Consider the following 22,382-nt stretch of genomic DNA (forward strand, 5'->3'; position numbering starts at 1 on the left):
CTAATATTCTACACATTTATGTACATAACAGGAGCAGAAATGTTAGCACCTATATTATGGACCTGCTGCTGCGATGAGAAGGTTCATGGGCTGTTCTGAGACCAAACAGAAAAGCTCAGAATAGCCCTGGGTTCTACTGATGATCTATTTTCATGAAGATGCTTCTCCATGAGGGCCAAGATTGTGGAAGTACTCCACTATCTCACAACCTCAATGACCCAATGCAGGGTCTTCAGAAATGAGGAGTATGCAAACCACCAGTGACCTGCTAACGATCCAAGAAGAGATAAATAGTAGTAATAGAAGAAGAAGAAGAAGAAGAAGAGTGTCTTCCTTTTTGGGCACTACTGTCTCCTCTACCTTAACTATGTATTTCTTTTTTTCCGGAACTGGTAATCACCGCCACATTGAGCCTGCAAATAGGTGGGAAAATGTGGGATACAAATGTTGTAAATAAATATTTCATCAGTTTAATTCTTCCCCCAATTTGAGGAGATAGCAAATGCTACTTGGGACTGCCACTCACTTCAGAAAATGGCAAGGGAGAATTGATAAAAGCATTGGTGAAGTGTTGGGAAATACCAAGGCATAACAGTTGTGTATAGCATTCAGGATCCATTGATCCACTGCAATCTGGGCCCACTCTCTGTAGACATCAGCAAGCCAGCCAGCCATGTACCTGTACAACTAGGAAAGGGCCCCCTACTCTTTGCTGGACACTTCTGGCACTACCTGTGTCCCCTTCTCCAGATCCTCCCTTATTGTCCCGAAAGGACTGAATCTTGTTGGGAAAGCAGAAATGCTGACCCCAACCAGGGCAATGTCTTCTTGCCTCCTTTAAGTCAGCATGCTCTAGTTTGCTTGAGAAGGTCCCTGGAGCCTATCCTTTGGTAACCTAAGGTCTAGTTTCCCTGGTTATTGACTAGTTGGAAAAGCTAGTCCTCTCCAAAGAGGATTACACCCAGAAGGATAGCCTACTCAGATGTGTCTTAGAGGCTGTATCGGCAACCCGTTTTGAAGCCATATCAGTCATCTGATAAGAGACTGCTGTGGCCATATTCCTTGCTAAAATCTTAATGAGGCCATAAAGAGCATCCATCATGAAGGGTATCCAAGCCTCTAACCAGGAGGCCCTGCTGCTTTCTGCCATACTAGATATCTGCTTGGAAGCTGCTTGACCCAGCACAGACTCACTCTGGACAGTCTGCTGCAAACAGACATCTCAAAAGGACTGCTTCAGCAAGGACACCATAGATGCCTGTAGAGATCAAAGGAACAGTGGAAGAAGTGTCAGGAGGAACCGTCTCTTTCAGGCAAAAAGCTACGTTGATCAAGAGCATCAACTCAAGAGAGAAGGAATCCAGTGGCAGCTGTGGAGCAGGATTTCCCTGAGCTGCCAGTGTGCCATCACTGTAGAAGCCCACCAAATGGCTCCTCAGGGGAAAGCTAGGGGTTTAGAAACTAGCTGCTCCGTGAAGTTGACTGGGGGTGGGACATGTCATTGCTGCTAAATTGGGCTATGGGGAAATATACCTTCTTAACCCAACAGCAGAATGGACTTCTTACCTGCTCAGGTTGCCTCAGAACAAATCTTCCCTCCTACACATAGTACTTCCACTGAGGCTGCCACACATGCTAGGCTGCCACACATGCTGATCTGCCATTCTTCCTCTACTGTACACTGCTGATGAATCTAAAGCTAGTATAGCTCAGAGTTAGAGGCCAACCAAAACTGCTTTTTCATTTTCGGCTGAAACTGCTACCCAAAACTGACTAACTGCTTTTGGCCAAAACCGAAACTGCAGTCAAAGCTTATCACTTGGTTTCAGCCAAAGCCAAAACTGAAAACTAAGGTCTACTGGGGATGGTCAAAGCTTACAATCAGCAGTCCTCTGCTAAACCCACAGGAGATTATTACCCTCCAGTCCCAGAACTGCAAGTACAGGCCGACAACTGCGAGAGCCATTTTAACAAGGACACAAGTCTGGCACATTTAGGTTCCCAAGTCAATGCAGATGTAGTTAAATATCCTCAAAGACAGGACTTTTGTGAGAACGTGAACAAAAAATAAATCATGATTACCAGCTTTTTATGCTTACCCAAACTGCAAAAACAACAAGCGAACAATATGTTTCCCATTTTGTATTTAGTTAAAGGATGATATTGATTCTTACTAAAATAAGGTAAAGGACTCCAGACACTGGTCTACATTCAGGCATTATACCAGCCTGATGCACAATCCAGAATAAAAAAAAAAGCACAATTATTTTACTGAATGTGAGGACTATATGCTCTGAATGATTACAAATCAAGAGTAATACATTTCTCAAGTTATTGTAATATTTCCCTACTAACACTATAAGCCGACCAGTGCTTGTGCTTGAAAACAATCACTGCAGGGTCCTCTCTCATAGAATCTAACTTCTGCATGCCACAAGTTTGATTAAAGCGCTGGATCATCTTCATGCTCAACAGAGCCTGGACATTCCTTAGAATAACCCAAATAGTATCCAAGTTAAAATATATATAATAATTTAAATAATGAACGACCATATTTTACCTCCAAATAAAATAATCTGTGCACACATCAACCTCAGCTAGAGAAAACTGAAATTAAAAGCCACAGTGCTTGGCTGACTGCATCACATTTCTAGTGACAGCTGATGTCATATTTCCACAGAAATGCTAATTCCTAAGGAGCTTATCATCCCACATTTGTAGACATGAATTTCTGCTAGACTTATTTGGAGCACTCTATTTACCATATAAACTACTATGCAAGATCATAACTGCATTGCCCCTTGTGGTCTTAGTGGTGTAATCAGGGAAGGAGTGATCCCCAGTATTTCTTGCTCATGTCAGCTCTAATCTCCAAATGGCTCCCATGATCTCTTGCAGCAGTCTTGCAAGATTGCCACTAGTGGTCATGGCAGCCATTCTGAAAGCAGAGCCCACATGGGCAGAAACAACTGGGGATTACTCCTGCCCTGACTACACCCCTAGACTGCCAGGTACCATAAGATAGGCCTGAGGGGAGCATCTACAGGTGGGAAGGAGGGGAAGGCAACTCCCGTTTGGAGGGGAGGGAGGGAGACAAACAGGACAAAGCACAAATTCAGCTTCCATTGAAAATGTATGTCAGTTTTGGCAAAAACTGAAACCAAGTTCGTAGTCATTTGACTGAAACCAAAATTGGGCAGAAAAGGGATTTTGGGCCAGTTTTGGCACCATAACTTAAACCGAAATTTGGTCGGCCTCTACTCTGAATCCCCCCTCCCTCAACTTCTTACCAAGCACAGAGCTGCAGGTCAAAGTGCAGGCTTACTCTTGTTCTGCCTCTCCCCCGCCCCCCCCCCCCCAAAAAAAACGTTGTTACTAACATCAAGTTGCTCCCAAACAAGGCAGCTCCCTCCAGGCTGTACAGTAGTTATTCTCCCCCTTCCACTCAAATTTTCATCTTCCATTTTTGTTCCTCATTATGTTTTGGAGGGGCTTGGGTGAAAGGTTGTGTGTGGTTGGGGTGATGGTAGGGGTGCGGGATCCAAACTTTCGGGCACAGAGACCAGTTCTGTGGTTGCTTTAGCACCTTCAATATTGAGCAAACTCCCTTGACTGTGTGCAGGGAGAGCGATTTCCATTGGGTTTAGCACCCGCAATAATTTTGAAAAAAAAATTAACTCCTATGCTTTTAGATATTGGTCTCCCTGAAGTCAGAGTGAGAGACCTTCCCCCCACTTTGACCTGCTCAAAACGAGGAAGCAATCCTCTCAAGCCAAACACTCCAGAAGCCAGGTCTCTTTCCAGCTCATCTGCAGGGGCATGGGATGCAGGTCTAATACCTGCTACAGACAATACTAGCCAATCGCAGGCTGCACAGTAGCCTATATACGGTAATATCAGCAATCTCTCTGTTCTATCTCCATGTGCTGGTAGTGGAGCAAAAACCTATGCATCTAGATTAGGCTGATGGGATGATAAGGAAACAGGTTATAAAACTGAGGACTTTCAGCAGCATTTATGGATGGGTAAATTTCAGACAGCTAATTTCCACACATAAATCTCTTTGGAAAAACACACACACAAACTTCCTTCCCATGTCATTTTGCTGAAAAGCTTGGTACATCACATAGCTGAAAATCAGAGAAGTGGAAAAAGTAGGCAGCCAGAGAGACCATCACCACCAAGTCAAGAAAAAAATGATAAAGTAGTGCCCCTTTAAGAAAGTTGAGTTGAAATTAAACAAGAAGCAGCTAGGAATTGTAGTCGAAAGGGAAAGAGAAACTGGGAAAAAAAGAGTGAGGGGAAGGGAAAGGCCATAGTAGTTGGTGGGCCCAGACATGGTTAATTAGAGGCTTAGAGATCAAGGTCTCTGAAGAAAGGCTGCCAAGGAGGTCCAATTGTTTGAAGCCAGGATAACGGGTTTAGCAACTTGACAAGTAGAAACTGGAGCTGGGTGGTGTATAGATTTTATGCATCATAAAAAAATCTGGAGTGCCTTGGTGCTTCTGAGTATTTGTTGAGGCATAGACCTGAGAAGAGAAGGTACTGTTTCCTGCACATAGTTTGTTTTGGGAACAAGTCATGGGTTGTATGCTAATTATTCAGCAGCTGTAAAAAGCACAAACTGAGCTATAGCCTATAGGCTATTGCAACACATTGGCTATCATTTTTAAGCTCTATGCATAAATTTCCACATATAAATGCCAGCTTTCACACATAGAAACAGTGATTTAGAGACAGCCACAGGCTTGACTGGTAAGGAGGTCCTTAATTGTTTTTTATCTTTTCACTTCAGATAGACAGTTTTGTGTAATGACAGGTCTTGATTGTTCTACTGATTCTGACAACTTTACTGAAGTTGCTCAAGGATCCTGTCTTTCTGGTGTGTAATTAACATCTTCTTTTTGCCACTGTGTAAGACTGTTAAACTGTTCCAATTTATAGTTTCACATATATGCTGACGATATCCAGTTTTTGGTATATATTGATTATCAATAGAAATCAAACAAAATAAAACATGGAAAAGAAAATAAGATGATACCTTTTTTATTGGACATAACTTAATACATTTCTTGATTAGCTTTCGAAGGTTGCCCTTCTTCCTCAGATCGGAAATAAGCAAATGTGCTAGCTGACAGTGTATATAAGTGAAAACATTCAAGCATTACTATGACAGTAAAATAGATACCATTGAAGATTCTACATGGAATGTTGCTACTATTGGAGATTCTACATGGAATGTTGCTATTCCACTAGCAACATTCCATGTAGAAGGCTGCGCAGGCTTCTGTTTCTGTGAGTCTGACGTCCTGCACGTATGTGCAGGACGTCAAACTCACAGAAGCAGAAGCCTGCGCGGCCACATTGGTGATCTACAAGGCCGACTTCTACATGGAATGTTGCTAGTGGAATAGCAACATTCCATGTAGAATCAATAGAAATCAAACAAAATAAAACATGGAAAAGAAAATAAGATGATACCTTTTTTATTGGACACTAGTAAAAAAGGCCCGTTTCGGAAAGAAATGAAACGGGCGCTAGCCAGGTTTTCCTCGTAGTGTGTAGAAGCGCTGCCGGGCCGCCTCCTCTTCCACATTGCGCTCTCTCTCCCGCCTCCTCTTCGTCGTTCCGCCCTCTCTCCTGCTTTCGGCTACTGATTGGCTCCTTGAATGTGCTCCGCCCTCAACGTCATGACGTTTGACGCGAGGGCGGGGCCCACAGACTGTGCTACAGAGCTTCGAACCCGCCTCCTCTTCGTCGTTCCGCCCTCTCTCCTGCTTTCGGCTACTGATTGGCTCCTTGAATGTGCTCCGCCCTCAACGTCATTACGTTTGACGCGAGGGCGGGGCCCACAGACTGTGCTACAGAGCTTCGAACAAACGAACTGGCTTCATTGACGTCAGTGGTCAATGGAACGTTGAGAGTGGTTTTTATGTCCAGATGGGGCGTGGCCTAGGGCGCAGATGGGCGTGGCTGAGTGCGGGAGTCCAAATAGCCTAGGTCAGGAGCCACAGTTGGAGTGAGGTGAGCTTCAGAACGTCTGAGGGGGATTCAGAATGTCTGAGGGGGATTTTATTTATATAGATAACTTAATACATTTCTTGATTAGCTTTCGAAGGTTGCCCTTCTTCCTCAGATCGGAAATAAGCAAATGTGCTAGCTGACAGTGTATATAAGTGAAAACATTCAAGCATTACTATTTTATTTTTATTTATTTTTGTTACATTTGTACCCCGCACTTTCCCACTCATGGCAGGCTCTATGCGGCGGGCAATGGAGGGTTAAGTGACTTGCCCAGAGTCACAAGGAGCTGCCTGTGCCGGGAATCAAACTCAGTTCCTCAGTTCCCCAGGACCAAAGTCCACCACCCTAACCACTAGGCCACTCCTCCACTCCACTCCACTATGACAGTCTGACAGGGTGGGAGGATGGGGGTGGGTAGGAGGTATGCATGGGGACATCAAAGCATATCATTGATATTCTAACAGGGTGGGTGTGGATAGGTGAGGGGTGGGGTGATCAACAGAGACATACAGCTTTATGGTTTATAATGGGCTAGGAACCCCAGGTATATATTGAGAAATCAGTGCAGGACACCTTTGAGGTACTCCGATTATGTCTGCTGGCCAATGGATGAAGAGTGAAGCACCTGAGGTTAAATCTGGCAAAAACTCAGATCCTTTTACTGTCAGATTATCCCTGTGATGATGTACCTTCCCCCTTGCATATTTGGAAGTGAATCCATACCAACAGTCAAAAATATTCACAATTTAGGAGTCATTTTTGATTCCTCATTGACTTTGAAATTTCATGCACAAAAGATAATCAAGGATATGTTTTTAAAATATAGTTATTGTGGCTCAACAGATCCCTTAGACCAGGGGTAGGCAATTCCGGTCCTCGTGAGCCGCAGGCAGGTCAGGTTTTCAGGATATCCACAATGAATATGCATGCCATGGAGGCAGTGCTTGCAAATCTAATCTCCTGCATATTCATTGTGGATATCCTGAAAACCTGACCTGCCTGCGGCTCTCGAGGACCAGAGTTGCCTACCCCTGCCTTAGACGTCTCAACAATCTCAGCCGAATGGTAATCCAAAGCATTATAACCCCGTGCTTTGACTATTGTAATGGTCTACTGGTAGGGTTACCAAGAAACAGGATTCAAGCAGCGCAAAATGCTGTTGCAAGAGTGTTAGAGGGTTGCTCTCGATTTACTCATATTTCACCTATTTTGAAACAACTGCACTGGTTGCCTTTAGAGCAGAGGGTAAAATTTAAAATTATAACAATGGCCCAAGTCTTGACTATGTTCAAGAGAGTTTCCCCAATTATTGCAGCAGGGTTACATCTTTACCAGACAACTAGAAATTTGAGATTGGCAAGTAAGAACTTACGAACATGTTCCATCTTTCCATGTTGTGTGACTAGAGGAGTACCATTCTTCAATATTTACTACAGCTGGTCTGCAGCTGTGGAACTCTACCATCCAGTTTGACAGAAATTCAAAACCTTTTTAAGAAGGAATTAAAAAACAATCCTTTTTACCCAGCTAAACGGGGGAGACTGATTTTGTAACATGTATTTCAGATGTGGCTGTTCACAGCAGTGGCGTTCCTAGGGGCGCTGACACCTGGGGCGGTCGCCAATGCGCCCCGCCCCCTGGGTGCAGCGCCCCACCCCCCTTGGTGCAGCGCGAACCCCCTTCGTCACCCCCCCACCCCGGCGAAAGAACCCCCCCCCGGGTGCACGCCGCTGGGGGGGGGGTGCCGCGCGCCCGTCAGCTTCGTTGTTTCCATGCTCCCTCTGCCCCGGAACAGGAAGTAACCTGTTCCGGGGCAGAGAGAGCATGGAAACAACAAAGCTGACCGGCGCACGGCACCCCCCCCCCCCAGCGGCGTGCACCCGGGGCGGGCTGCACCCACCGCCCCCCCCTTAGTACGCCACTGGTTCACAGAGTTTTTCCCCCTTTCTCTTGTACTACTACTAGTATTGCTCCTTATTTCTAAAGCGCTACTATAGAAATAAGCACTGTTCACTAAACATGTAAGAGACAGTCCCTGCTCAACAGAGCTTACAATCTAATCAAGACAGACAAACAGGACAAATAAGGAATAAGGAAATTACTTAAGGTGGGAATGATAAAACAAACATGGGTACTGAACAAGTGAAGAGGAGTTAGGAGTTAAAAGCAGCCTCAAAAAGGTGAGCTTTTAGCCTAGATTTTAAGATGACCCGAGCTGGAGCTAGACGTACTGACTCAGGAACTCTATTCCAGGTGAATGGTGCAGCAAGATAAATGGAACAGAGTCTGGAGTTGGCAGTGGAGGAGAAAGGTACAGATAAGAGATTTATCCGATGAACAGAGTTCCCAGGGAGGCGTGTAGGAATGGAGTTCCCTAGAAGGTGTGTAGGGAGAGATAATGAGGAGCTGCAGAGTGAATGCACTTGTAAGTCAATAAGAGGTGTTTGAAACTGTAGGCGAAAACGGATAGGAAGTCAATGAAGTGACTTGAGGAGAGGGCTAATATGAGCGTAGCGACACTGGCGGAATGTAAGTTGTGCAGCAGAATTTTGAACAGACTGAAGGGGAGAGAGATGGCTTAGTGGGAGACCTGTGCGAAGCAAGTTGCAGTATCTAAGCATGAGGTGATGAGTGTGGATAATGGTTTTGGTAGTGTGCACAGAAAGGAAGGGACGAATTTTGATGCTATTATAGAGAAACAAAAGAGTCCATGAGTGTGACCATATTGTTAGAAACAGTAGAGGTCCTCCTGTATTGATTTTTTAATTATTTTGTTTTATTATGAGGTCTTTGATTTTGTATTGTTCATTTTGAATTTACTGTGTATATTGATAGTGCAATCTGCTGAGATTGCTTAGATTGTGCAGAATATAAATATTTTAAATAAATAAATACACAAGAATGCACTGGCAATGCAGCGATTTCCACGTTTTGGAGAGAGGCATGTTGGGGGAAGACATGTATACCTCAGCACTACCTATGCCATAATGTATTCTACCAAGGCTGGGGATTGCAAGGGCAGAAAAATCTAAATGTCGGCTTCTGCACCTGCTTTCACACACAAATGCCAACCTGTCGTCTTTTGGACCTTGTGCTTGCGTTGGTGGTTGCTGGAGGACATCAGAGAAGTTCAATTGCCTGTGATCTGTGTCCACATAGATGTGTCTTTGGAAGCCTTACATTTCCTTGCTCTGTTCCCAGCAGAGTCTGCTCTCCTGAGCCAAGACTGCTTGTTTGTATCAGCATGTATGGGCTGCCATTATGCAGCACACTTGGATACTGGTGATGGGCTACATAGGGTGATGGTGGTGAAACAGAGGAGTTAATATGACAGACTTCATTAACTGGATTTTGCATGTTGCAGCAGATGCATATGCCAGAGAAGATTCAGGAGGAATCATCCTTAAATCAGAAGATATATAGGCCAAGGACCCAGTCCCTGGACCTCAAGAGAGCCTCAGAATGTTCTGCTTTGAACAGGCTAATATCCACCATCTCTGCCAACAGCTCAGCTCTCTCCTTTGTTCAATCACCACAGAGGTGACAGCATTCCAGCCAAAAGCCATCACAGCCCTTCCCTTTCTTGCCACTGGAAACTTTCAGACAACAAACTATGAAAACTGCCCATTTTGCATCTGTGCAGAGGCCACCGATTGCACACAAATGGACATCCAGCCATTACAAGGGAAGGAGAGGAGCTACTGCAACAAAAAGAACTTTCACACCCTTAACATGCAAATGTTTTCTAATTCCAAAGGGCACATCACAGATGTCGTCCCAAGATTTCCAGATCCTGCTATGATGCGCACATCCTGAAAACCATGACTTGTTCAACATTGGCCAGATCTCTGGCATGGCTGCTAGGTAGGCCCTGCATTACCTGAACATACATTTCTGCATGAACATACTATACATTCCTGCTGTTCCCTTCCAGCTCCCACTATCTTTCCTGATGAAGCAGTGCAGTTCCTGCTCATCATGTCTCCTTCTTTTGTTTCCGCTCCCATCCAGATAATAGAAGCTAGTCATAAAGGAGGAAGCTCATGACTCCCATAGTGGCACCCCAGTCAAAGGCAGAGAAGCAGTACAACAGGGTCCACCACCAAACCAGAGCAATAATAGAGGACATTTGGTTTCCTGAAAAACTTGTTTCCAGTGCCAGGACAGATGGGGTGGGGTGGGGTGGGGATTACTCTACTGCCCCCCCTCCAAGGTGTTTAACATCTTCATTGCCTGCTGCATACTCTACAATCTTATTCTAAGCTGCAGACTACTCCCTTCCAGAAGGTGTTGAGGTGGGAAAAGCCAGAAGACACAGAACCTGCAGCAGAATAGGGACCAGCACATCCCTATTAGCAGGGTCTGGGAGGCAAGAAACCAACTCATCCATCAACATTTCCAGTAATCTAATGCACATTTAACGACTATGAACATAATTGTCCCCCCTTCCATCACTAACATAACGATAGTAACATAGTAGATGAAGGCAGATAAAGAACTCGTAGCATAATGTACACAATACTACATTTTTCTTTCCCTTCCGCACCCCCACTTCTTGGCAACCTGGTTTCTAAGACTTACAGGAGTGTGTAATTACATAGTAATTGACAGCAGATAAAGACCTGAATGGTCCATCCAGTCTGCCCAACTGTCACATTCATTATCAAATCAAGATTAAATCAACAATGAACGTAATGGTCTTCCTTTGGTGTTTCTGGGACATAGACCATAGATGTCTGTCCGGCTCTGACCTTATGTTCCAACTACTGGAGTTGCCGTCAAAGCCCACTCCAGCCTTTCTGAATCAGTCTTGCCATTTGTGGGGCACAGACCGTAAAAGTCTGCCTGGATTTGTCCTCACATTCCAAATTACTGGAGTTTTCGTCAAAGCTCTCTCCAGCCCATCCTAAACCGGATTGCTATATGCGGCACTCACACTATACAAGCCAGCCCAGCACTGGCCTTAGTTGATACAATCCGAGTTGACATCTAAGCACCACTTGACATGCAAACACATTTGCAACTCTAAGTTTTGGGTTTTATAATATTCATTTTCTAATTAGAGATCCTCTGTGTTCATCTCATACTGTTTTGAATTCCGGCACAGTTTATTTCTCCATCACCTCCCTCGGGAGGGCATTTCAGGCATCAACCACCCTCTCTGTGAAAAATAATTTTTTGACATTACTCTTAAATCTACCACCCAGCAACCTCAATTCATGTCCTCTAGTTTTACTATTTTCCCCTTCTCTGGAAAATATTTGTTTATATATTAATACCTTTAAAGTACTTAAACATCTGTATAATATCTCCCATGTCCCTCCTCTCCTCTAGGGTATATATATTCAGGTCTTTCAGTCTCTTCTCATATGTCTTTTGATGCAAGCTCCATATCATTTTTGTCGCCTTCCTCTGGACCTCTTACATCTTTATCAAGATACGGACTCCAAAACTGAACACTACTCCAGGTGGGGCCATTATTCTCAGAAGAGGCAAGTGACAGCTCATCCAGCATTCATGCACATTGTGCTGCTCCATATAAAGCAAAATATATCACAGGGACCTCTACCACCATGGCCCAAATGAATACTTGTTCTGCTGATGGTGTCAGTGACGACATGTTGCAAAGGATATGTGCAGCAGTGACAGGGAGGGTGATATCACCTAGGCATCATAGTAGAAAGGTTGTAGATGGTGGTGGTGGTATTAGCACTGGGATATCCAGAGATGCCATGATGGTGTGATTGATAGTTTGTTGTTTGGCAAGGTCACTAACTCCTTCACCTCCTCCTGCAGGGATGTGCCCTCATATAGTCACCAGACTCTGTGTCAGCAACATCTGCTTTTCTTGCAGGGTCTGTCTCCTATTCCTCTAGGCAAGGAACATCACATTGTGCCAGAAGGTGGTCACCACAGCAAGCAAGTTGTTCTGTGCTCCTAGCTGTCCGATAGCCATCCTGTGGATTGACACCTGGGGAATCTCCATCTGGCTCGGGCTAATCAAGGTAGGATGATGGGGATGCGATGGAATCCTCAAGCTAGCTCTTTAGCCTCATCTCGGCCATAAATGGGGCAGAGCCAGCCATCTGCTTATCATGATGCTCCTCCTCAGTTACTGGACTGCTCTGTTCTACCTTCCCTGTAGATCTCCTGTTGCCTAGCCACCTCCTGGCACATCAAGGTTACAACCTGGCTGTTCATAGAGATAGCAGCAGCTGTAGCAGGTAGGAAAAAATAGCAGAGTGATTGGGGTACCTCTGAAGTCAACTGTACATATACATTGACTGCATAGATATCCCAGTCCAAAGCTCCTCCTCGCCAAGGTATCCAGAGTGTCATTTTTGATGCACCTATTACAGCAGGTAAAAGCTATGCTCCTGGTGGCTCTGGCCTTCATTATGATACATATATATCCTTCAATGTTACAGGTCACCCAATCAACATGGCCACAGGTCTGTAGTGTTGTCTGTGGTTACTGGTGAGGACAGTATTGCATACTACAGCAGCCTGATGTGCAGTAAAGGCATATCCACATAGTCCCAGATAGCAGAATGCATGCAACTGATGCACATGATATCACATATATGACATTGGTTCACCAGATCTATACCCTGTGATTTCCAAAAGCCGAGGTCAACCTTTAGATGTGTTGAGATATGTACTCAACCTCCATTGGCAACCTTAAGCTGGAGTTGTACTCAACCTCCATTGGCAACCTTAAGCTGGAGTTGAAAGTGATGTAGGTCTACTAGAGCCAAACATTAATATACTTCATTTGTCTGGCTCAGGAGGGGCAAAGAAATGTACCCCTGCTGCTTTAGTGCACCAGTGAGGGCACATTATTTATTTATTTATTTATTGCATTTGTATCCCACATTTTCCCACCTCTTTGCAGGCTCAGTGTCGCTTACAATACATCATGAATGATGGAAATACAATTTGTTACAATTTGATTATGGGTTACATGGTGAGGAATTATAAGAAGACAAAGAGGCATATTTTCAAAGCACTTTGGGAGGCTAAGTTCCATAGGTTTCTATGGAACTTTGGGAGGCTAAGTGCTTTGAAAATAAGCCTCATAGTAAGATAATATTATGAGGCAATAAGAATTATAGGATAGCAACTTGAAGATAACTTCATGTGACATGACATTTCTAGCTATGAGGGAGGGGGTTTCATATGTGGTGAAGGTACGTAAGATGAGAGTGCAAAAGGAAATATAATGAGACATTCCTAATGAGACTTCTGCCCTCATTCCCTCTAGATAGGTGTGCATGAGGTCCATGGTGCATGGGAAGAGTCCCAGAATCCCTGCTACATCTTGGGATCTTTGCCCAGTGGATGATTCTCAATTGGTGAAGGAGTTGAGACTTGGCATGACTTGGTGCTGATTGATGTCTAGGCACTAGGAAGTGGCAATGGAGAAGAAAGGATTTTGCCAAATCTTTGATTGCAAGCTCACTAATACAATGAACTGGAAGTGCAGATGGTCCCTTCAGAGCATCCAAAGCATGTAGAATACTCTCAAAACCTTGTTTTTCCTCTAGAAATTCTGAAACACCAAGGCAGAGAACAGTGGAGATCTTGTGGAGGAACTTACGTTAGCTAGTTTTCTCTAGTGTGTTGTCTCCTGCGTAACAGACTAATGAGGGGTCCATGGATTTATATGTAGAGTGGTCAATCAGACTGAATTTGAGGCAGGTCCAGACATTCATGCCAATATTTGTGATTATAGGGGTGGGGGATGGCCTCCTTTGCTGTCTGAAAAATCCCATTTTTAGGGGTATGGTTGCTTGCAGCCTGATAGGCCTCCGTCCTTAAAGTGGCCATATTAGATAGCAGGACCACTATTCTTGTGGAGCAGAATCACAGATATCTGAGCTTGCATCGGTATTTTGCACAGCAACAGTAGGAATACTTTTCATTAGCCAGCATCATTATGGTGGTGTACTCTTGTAGAGGGATCCCATCCAGACTGGCGGGACATTTATGCCTGTTAGATGCATTTAGGGCTACCCCCCATTGGGTTGATTCTTCTACTCTATGGGTGTCTGTTAGATATTCAACTTGGTGCATGGGCACACGGATTTTGCTTATCTTGCCAGGGTCATCCTGATGTATTCCTAGACCTTCCTTGCTGCAGTGTGGTCTGGCCTCAGGCGGTATATGGTGCCCTTATTGGAGAGCACCAGATATGCCAGGTCATCACACTGATTCAAAAGCAGTTTCTCTCCCTCCTGATCTCCCTGTTTCAGTTCTCTAAAAAAGGCACACAAGAGTGTGTTGTGCAATGCTAGACTGGAAAACATTTTGCCAAGGCTCCATGGAGCAAGCCTGGGAAGTACAGGAAGTTACATGTAAGTGGAAGACAACGCACTACTTACATGCCAACCTCCTCAGGCACCAGTACAAAATGCTGCCACTTACCCATGGATGTGATATGTTGTGCAATGCTAGACTGGAAAATATGTTGCCATAGCTCCATGGGGAAAGCCTGGGAAGTACAGGAAGCTACAAGCAAGTGGAAGACAACGCACTACTTACATGTCAACCTCCTCAGGCACCAGTACAAAATGCTGCCACTTGCCCATGTAAAGAGTGTGTTGCTGTGTTGAGACACAAATGCATACTGATCCTAGATCACCATGCATGTACGGACATCCTTTTGGAATATAGGCATTTCAAGACATTTGCCCATACATATATGTTTCTTAGATTAAGTCATAGATTAATACATAAATGAATGTTGGCCTCAATAAGAAGAATCTGCCCTCTCATGAACAGGGTGGGATCAATTGTTCCCTTTACCAAAATATTTCACTTCTAATACTAGTTCATTACTTACTTAGCACAGATACATCAGTAGGCAGGAATGGACTTCCAAATACAAAGCCAATTTCATCCATATGATCCGCTTTCACAAAATCTGGTCTTGAATCACCATAAGTGCTTGGTCGATGTTGAAATTCATAAAGGTAGACGGGAAGACCAGAGTCTAGCAGAATACAGAAAAGGAGAGACATTTACTGGATGAGAACAACCTTGTGTTTTTTTTTACAGAGCTCGAAGCCTGCAATTCAACTCGCAATATAAACCACCATTTTTAAGGAGGTTGAAAAAAATGTCTACAGAAAGATTATTCTGGCTGTGATATTAAGGAGGAAATTGTAATCGTAACAGCTACAATCCCAGTGCATTTTACTGGAAATATTGGTAAATGAATTGCTGTTCTTATTATACCTTGCTGTGTTCAGATGGTAGGTGTGGAAGTAAGAAATTTATCTAGAAAGGAGCACTACCAACTTGTGTTGCTGGCCCCGTATTTTACTAGTCCTTCCACTCTCAATGTCCTTACAAAAGGAATGGTCTCCACTACTAACTAACTACTAACATTTCTAAAGCGCTACTAGGGCTACGCAGCGCTGTACAATTTAAACATAGAAGGACAGTCCCTGCTCAAAGAGCTTACAATCTAAAAGACAAAAGAACAATCTAAAGACAAGTGTACAATCTAGAGGACAAGTGAACAGTTAATCTGATAGGGTGGATAGATTGGGGCATTCTATATTTCTCAAGCGGTTAGGCGCCAAAGGCAGCATTGAAGAGGTGAGTTTTAAGCAGAGATTTGAAGATGGGTAGGGAGGGGGCATGGCGTATGGGTAAAGAAAGATTGTTCCAGGCATAGGGTGAGGCAAGGCAGAATGAGCGGAGCCTGGAGTTGGCAGTGGTCGAGAAGGGTACAGAGAGAAGGGCTTTGTCCTGTGAGCGGAGGTTACAGGCGGGAACATAGGGGGAGATGAGGGTGGAGAGGTAGTGAGGAGCCGCAGATTGAGTGCATTTGTAGGTAAGGAGGAGGAGCTTGAATTGCATGCGATATCTGATCAGAAGCCAATGAAGTGATTTGAGGAGAGGGGTGATATGAGTATATCGGTTCTGGCGGAATATAAGACGTGCGGCAGCATTCTGAACGGATTGAAGGGGGGATAGATGGCTGAGTGGGAGGCCGGTGAGGAGTAAGTTGCAGTAATCGAGGCGAGAGGTAATGAGAGCGTGGACGAGAGTTCTGGTGGCGTGCTCAGAGAGGAAAGGGCGAATTTTGCTGATGTTGAAGAGGAAGAAGCGACAGGTCTTGGCAGTCTGTTGGATATGCACAGAGAAGGAGAGGGAGGAGTCGAAGATGACTCCGAGGTTGCGGGCAGATGGGACGGGGAGGATGAGGGTGTTATCAACTGAGACAGAGAGTGGAGGAAGAGGAGAAGTGGGTTTAGGAGGAAAGACGAGGAGCTTGGTCTTGGACATGTTCAGTTTAAGTACTCTTAGAGTGGTCTCACTAGTGATCTATACAAGGGTAGTGTTGCATCCTTTCATCCCACTGATACTTCTGCTTGTGCAACCAACCAAACCATTAGATACACCTTTTATTACACCAAGTGAATTATTTTGAAATTTTAATCACTGTGGGGCCCTTTTACTAAGTTGTGTAAGCGTCTTATGTGCGCCCAACACGTGCCAATTCTGAGTTACCGCCTGGCTACCTCGTGGCCCAGGTGGTAATTTCATTTTTGCCACACGTCCAATAGGTGTGTCAGAAAATATTTTTATTTTCTGGCGCATGGACAGTAATTGGCATTTGGATGTGTGTAGACCATTACCGCCCAGTTAACGCGCGAGTCTTTACAGCTAAGTCAATGGCTGGTGGTAAGGTCTCAGACCCTTAATGGATGCGTGCCAATTTTCATTTCGCCGCACGTCCATTTTTGGCCCAAATTAAAAAAAAAAAAAAAAGACATTTTTTTTACAGGTGCAATGAAAAAGGATTCTGCGCGTGCCCAAAACATGCGCCTACACTACTGCAGTCCATTTTTCAGTGCGCTTTTGTAAAAGAACCCCTGTATGTTTTCAACCCCCCCTTCTTTTTAACCCTTTTTGACATGTCAATACATGATATAAATGCTATAATACAGCAAACAAGTATCGTTTTCCCTTAAGTTGTTTATATCTCACTAATATTTTGAATGGAACTCGTCCTTCAACCGAGCTCTGACTACTTTACCAAAATGGAATTTTTTTCAGCAGCCTCTTCAACTGAATATGCAACTTTAGGTCCTAGTCCCATATCATCCAACTTGTTTACAGACCTTCTGTGTGGAATAATGGCAAAAACCTTACAGAAGTTCAGGTTAGACAAAGAGCCCCATTTCACACAGAATACGAGATCGGAATTGAGACGTCCATTTCTGGATGTGCTCAATTCAGATGGTATTTTAGAAAAAGATCTGCCAAAATACAGCCTTTGATCATTTATTTATTTATTTTTATTTGTTACATTTGTACCCCACATTTTCCCACCTATTTGCAGGCTCAATGTGGCTTACATAGTACCATAAAGGCGTTCGCCAGTCGGTTGATAACAAATACAAGGTTGTATTGTGGTCGAATGAGGTAGGTGTGTGTCAGGCACCATGAAGGTCGAAGGGAATGAAGATTGTATATTGCCCAGTACGATCATTGGTTGTGCTGTGTTGCTGGGCGTGGGGATTTACGTTGGATTGGTGGGGTAAGCCTTTTTGAAGAGGTTGGTTTTTAGTGATTTTCTTAAGTTTAGATGGTCATGGATTGTTTTTACAGCTTTTGGGAGTCCATTCCATAGTTGTGCGCTTGCGTAGAAGAAGCTGGATGCGTAAGTTGTTTTGTATTTAAGTCCTTTGCAATTTGGGTAATGTAAGTTTAGGTATGATCGTGATGATCCAATTCTGTTTCTGGTTGGTAGATCTATGAGGTCTGTCACGTATCCTGGGACTACACCGTAGATAATTTTGTGGACAAATGTGCAGATTTTGAAGATGATACGTTATTTGATTGGGAGCCAGTGCAGCTTTTCTCAGAGGGGTTTAGCACTTTCGAAGCGTGATTTACCAAATATCAGCCTGGCAGCTGTGTTTGGGCGGTCTGGAATTTTTTTGCGAGTTGTTCTTTACAACCCGCATAGATTGCGTTGCAATAATCTGCATGGCTTAGGAGCATTGATTCTATTAGGTTTCGAAAGATTTCCCTCGGGAAGAAAATGTAGAAACGTAAAAGAATAAAACCTGAGTAGAACATTTTCTTTATTACGGAGTTTACTTGGCTCTCAAGGGTAAGGTTGCGGTCGATTGTGACGCCAAGTATTTTTAGGTAGGGAGGGTGTGTTCAAGGGTGTTTATGGTTGTGGGTTTGTGCTTGTTACGTTGAGATGAGAGGATGAGGCAGTGTGTTTTTTCACTGTTCAGTTTCAGTTGGAATGAATTTGCCCAGGAGTACATGATGTTTAGGCCGTCATTGATTTCATTGGTTATTTCTGTCAAGTCATGACTGAAGGGAATGTAGATTGTGACGTTGTCTGCATATATGAATGGGTTGAGGCCTCGGTTGGATAGGGACTTTGCAAGTGGGATCATCATCATGTTGAAGAGTATTGGCGATGTACTCCACAAGTAGCTTTCCACGGTGATGATATGTTTGAGTTTGATTTTACTTGGTAAGTTCTGGTGGTTAGAAAACCCTTTATCCAGTTAAGTACATTTCCATCAATCCCGAAGTCTTAGTAGTATATTGTGCTCGACATGTTGAATTGGAGAAGTATACTTTTACCTGTGGCTATTTCTTGCTTGAATTTGGCCAGGAGTGTGATTAGGACAGTTTCTGTACTGTGGTGGGGGCGGAACCCTGACTGTGAGTCGTGTAGCATTCTTGTAGAAACTCTTTGTGATGACTTCTTCACTCTCATGGCAAGGATCAATATATAGAAGCCCTTTTATTAAGCCGTGCTAAAAAGTGGCCAGTACTGTTGTTAGTGTATGAGTTTCCCACTTTCTGCAGCCACTTTTAGCATGTCGGTAAAATGGCCGCATTTGTATATTTTTTCTTTAATGGCCATGTGCTAATTTCCCAATTAGCACATGGCCATTACTGTGGGAGCTCTTACTGCTACCTATTTTGTAAGCGCTAAGGGCTCCTGTGCTAACCCCATGGTAATTAAGCAGCGTGGGGCAATGTACCCATGCTACCTGATTAGCACAGGTTATGCTGCCTACTCTTCACCAACAGTCATGCCTCTCGCAGTGAAAAATAAAAAATATGTTATCAGCGCTGGCTGATGAGCACAATATCCCAGGATGCCTCAGCGCATCTGTGACAGTGCTTTTTGGTGCACAGCTTAGTAATAGGGCCCCATGGTGAGGTTTAGATTCAACAGGGCTGGATGAATACAACCAGGCTTGATTGCAATCAGCTAAATCTAGTTATCATATTTGGGGTCCTTTTTACTAAGCCGCGTGGAGGGGCATAATTGAACGAAAACGTCTATCTCCATGGGCGTTTATCTCCGAGAACGGGTCCGTCCAGCTCAAAAACGAATAAATCCAGGGCATTTGTTCGTGGGAGGGGCCAGGAGTCGTAGTGCACTGGTCCCCCTCACATGCCAGGACACCAACCGGGCACCCTAGGGGGCACTTTTACAAAAAAAAAAAAAAAAAGGTAAAAGAGCTCCCAGGTGCATAGCACCCTTCCCTTGGGTGTTGAGCCCCCCAAATCCCCCTCAAAACTCACCACCCACAAGTCTACACCATTACTATAGCCCTAAGGGGTGAAGGGTGGCACCTACATGTGGGTACAGTGGGTTTGGGGGCGGTGTGGAGGGCTCCCATTTACCACCACAAGTGTAACAGGTGGGGGGGGGGGGGGCCTGGGTCTACCTGCCTGACGTCCACTGCACCCCCTAATAACTGCTCCAGTGACCTGCATACTGCTGCCAGGGAGGTGGGTATGACATTTGAGGGTGAACATAAAAAGTTGTGAAACGGCATATTTTTGTGGTGGGAGGGGGTTTGTGACCACTGGGGGAGTCAGGGGAGGTCATCCCCGACTCCCTCCAGTGGTCATCTGGTCATTTAGGGCACTTTTTGGGGCCCTATTCGTGGAAAAACAGGGTCCAGGAAAAGTGCCCTAAATTCTCGCTAAAAACGCATATTTTTTTTCCATTATCGGCGAAAGGCGCCTATCTCTGATCGGCCGATAACCACGCCCCAGTTCCGCCTTCACCACGCCTTTGACACGCCCCCATCAACTTTGTCCGCATCCGCGACGGAGTGCAGTTGAAAACGTCCAAATTCGGCTTTCGATTATACCGCTTTATTCGTTTTTGTGAGATAAACGTCTATCTCCCGATTTGGGTCGCAATATAGGCGTTTTTCTTTTTCAATTATAAGCTGGATAAGCACGTATGCGCGTCCTATGTGTGTCAATTTTGAACTACTGCCCAGCTACCACTGGCTCGAGCGGTAACTTCATTTTCTATGCGCGCCCACTACGAGTCCTGGAAAATTTCTGGCGTGCGGCGCTAACCGGGCGGTGATCAGCATTGTACATGCACTGATAATTACGACCCAGTTACTGCGAGAGGTCAATGGGTGGCAGTAATGTCTCAGGCCCAAATGGATGCATGCCAATTTTTATTTTGCTGCACGTCCATTTTCGGCTAAAAAAAAAAAGCCTTTTTTGCAGGCGCACTGAAAAATGGACCTGCGCACGTCCAATACACACATCTACACCAGCGCAGACCATTTTTTGGCACCCCTTAGTAAAAGGCCCCTTGGTCAATTTGTTGAGGAGCTAAGGGGGCAGTTATTTTTTCACATGGGTGCTGTGGGTGTTGCATAACTTAGTTCCTTAAATAAATGAAATTGTAATTTAAAACCTGTATTTTGTGTCTATTCAGGTTAAGAACATAAGAATATGAAAGGGACTTTTACTAAGGTGCGCTCACACGTTAGAGATGCCCACAGGAATGCATAGGCGTCTCTAACATCTAGCATACGCTAAAAACTTGAGCGTGCCTTAGTAAAAGGAGGGTTGAGTGTTGCCATACTGGGACAAACCAAAGGTCCATCAAGCCCAGTATCCTGTTTCCAACAGTGGCCAATCCAGGTTACAAGCACCTGGCGAGATCCCCAAAACAGTATAATACATTTTATGCAGCTTATCCTGGAAATAAGCAGTGGATTTTCCCCCAAGTCCATCTTAATAATGGCTTATGAACTTTTCTTTTAGGAAGTTATCCAAACCTTTTTTAAACCCCACTAAGCTAACTGCATTTACCACATTCTCTGGCAACAAATTCCAGAGTTTACTTACACAATGAGTGAAATATTTTCTCTGATTTGTTTTAAATTTACTACTTTGTAGCTTCATTGCATGCCCCCTAGTCCTAGTATTTTTGGAAAGAGTAAACAAGCAATTCACATCTACCGGTTCCACTCCACTCTATTTTATAGACCCTCTATCTCCCCTCAGCCGTCTTTTCTCCAAGCTGAAGAGCCCTAGCCGTTTTAGCCTTTCCTCATAGGGAAGTCATCCCATCCCCATTATCACTTTCATTGCCCTTCTCTGTACCTTTTCTAAATCCACTATCATTTTTGAGATGCGGTGATCAGAATTGCAGTATTTGAGGTGCAGTTGCACCATGGAGTGATGCAAAGGCATTATAATGTCCTCATTTTTGTTTTCCACTCCTTTCTTAATAATACCTAACATTCTATTTGCTTTCTTAGCTGCTGCTGAACAATGAGCAGAAGGTTTCAACATATCATCAACGACGACACCTAGATCCCTTTCTTGGTCGGTGACTCCTAATGTGGAACCTTGCATCACGTAGCTGTAATTCAGGTTCCTCTTTCCCACATGCATCACTTTGCATTTGCTCACTTTAAATGTCATCTGCCACTTGGATGCCCAGTCCCCTAGTGTCGTAAGGTCCTCTTGTAATTTTTTCACAATTCTCTTGCGATTTAACAACTTAACTTTGTCGTCAGCAACAAATACGCAATAATAGGGGAAATCAGAAGGGGATAAATACCTTTTTACTTCACTCTGTGTTAGTAAATCAATGTATTTCTAATTAAATATTGTAACAGAATACATAAAGGGGTCCTTTTACCAAGCTGTGGTAAAAGGACCCCTGCGGTGGCATTGGCGATTAGGTTTGCTACGTGCCGAGGCCCTCTTTTACCACAGTGGGTAAAAGGCATTGGGTTTTAATTGTGAGTGTGTGGTTTTTTTTTAAGGAAATGGGGGGGGGGGGGGGGGGGGGGAAGCCCTTACTGCCGCCTATTTAGGCAGCAGTAAGGGCTCTCCTGCTAATCTGACAGTAACCGGGCAGCATACGGGGCTGCCTGATTACAGCTAAAGAACAGCAAAAAAACCCAAAGGGTAAAAATGAACTAAGGTTTTCAATTAATGGGTATAGCCCTCAGAGACCAAGGATAAGCCAAGGTCTGACCTGCCAGACTCAAATATCTACATGAGATTATAGTGTCTGGGGT

At 44.3% G+C, this 22,382-nt stretch overlaps 1 protein-coding gene across 1 annotated transcript in view; it reads right to left on the minus strand.

The window, feature by feature from the left end:
* The window catches only part of LOC115470862 (fatty acyl-CoA hydrolase precursor, medium chain-like), a 73,690-nt gene that overhangs the window by 1,403 nt on the left and 49,905 nt on the right, over window positions 1-22,382 (minus strand). Inside the window, exon 12 of the mRNA XM_030204450.1 lies at window positions 14,870-15,019. Within this exon, the coding sequence (XP_030060310.1) occupies window positions 14,870-15,019 (150 nt within the window). The remainder of the gene's footprint in view (window positions 1-14,869; window positions 15,020-22,382) is intronic.

This window comes from Microcaecilia unicolor, chromosome 5 (assembly GCF_901765095.1).
Source record: "Microcaecilia unicolor chromosome 5, aMicUni1.1, whole genome shotgun sequence".
NCBI lineage: Eukaryota > Metazoa > Chordata > Amphibia > Gymnophiona > Siphonopidae > Microcaecilia > Microcaecilia unicolor.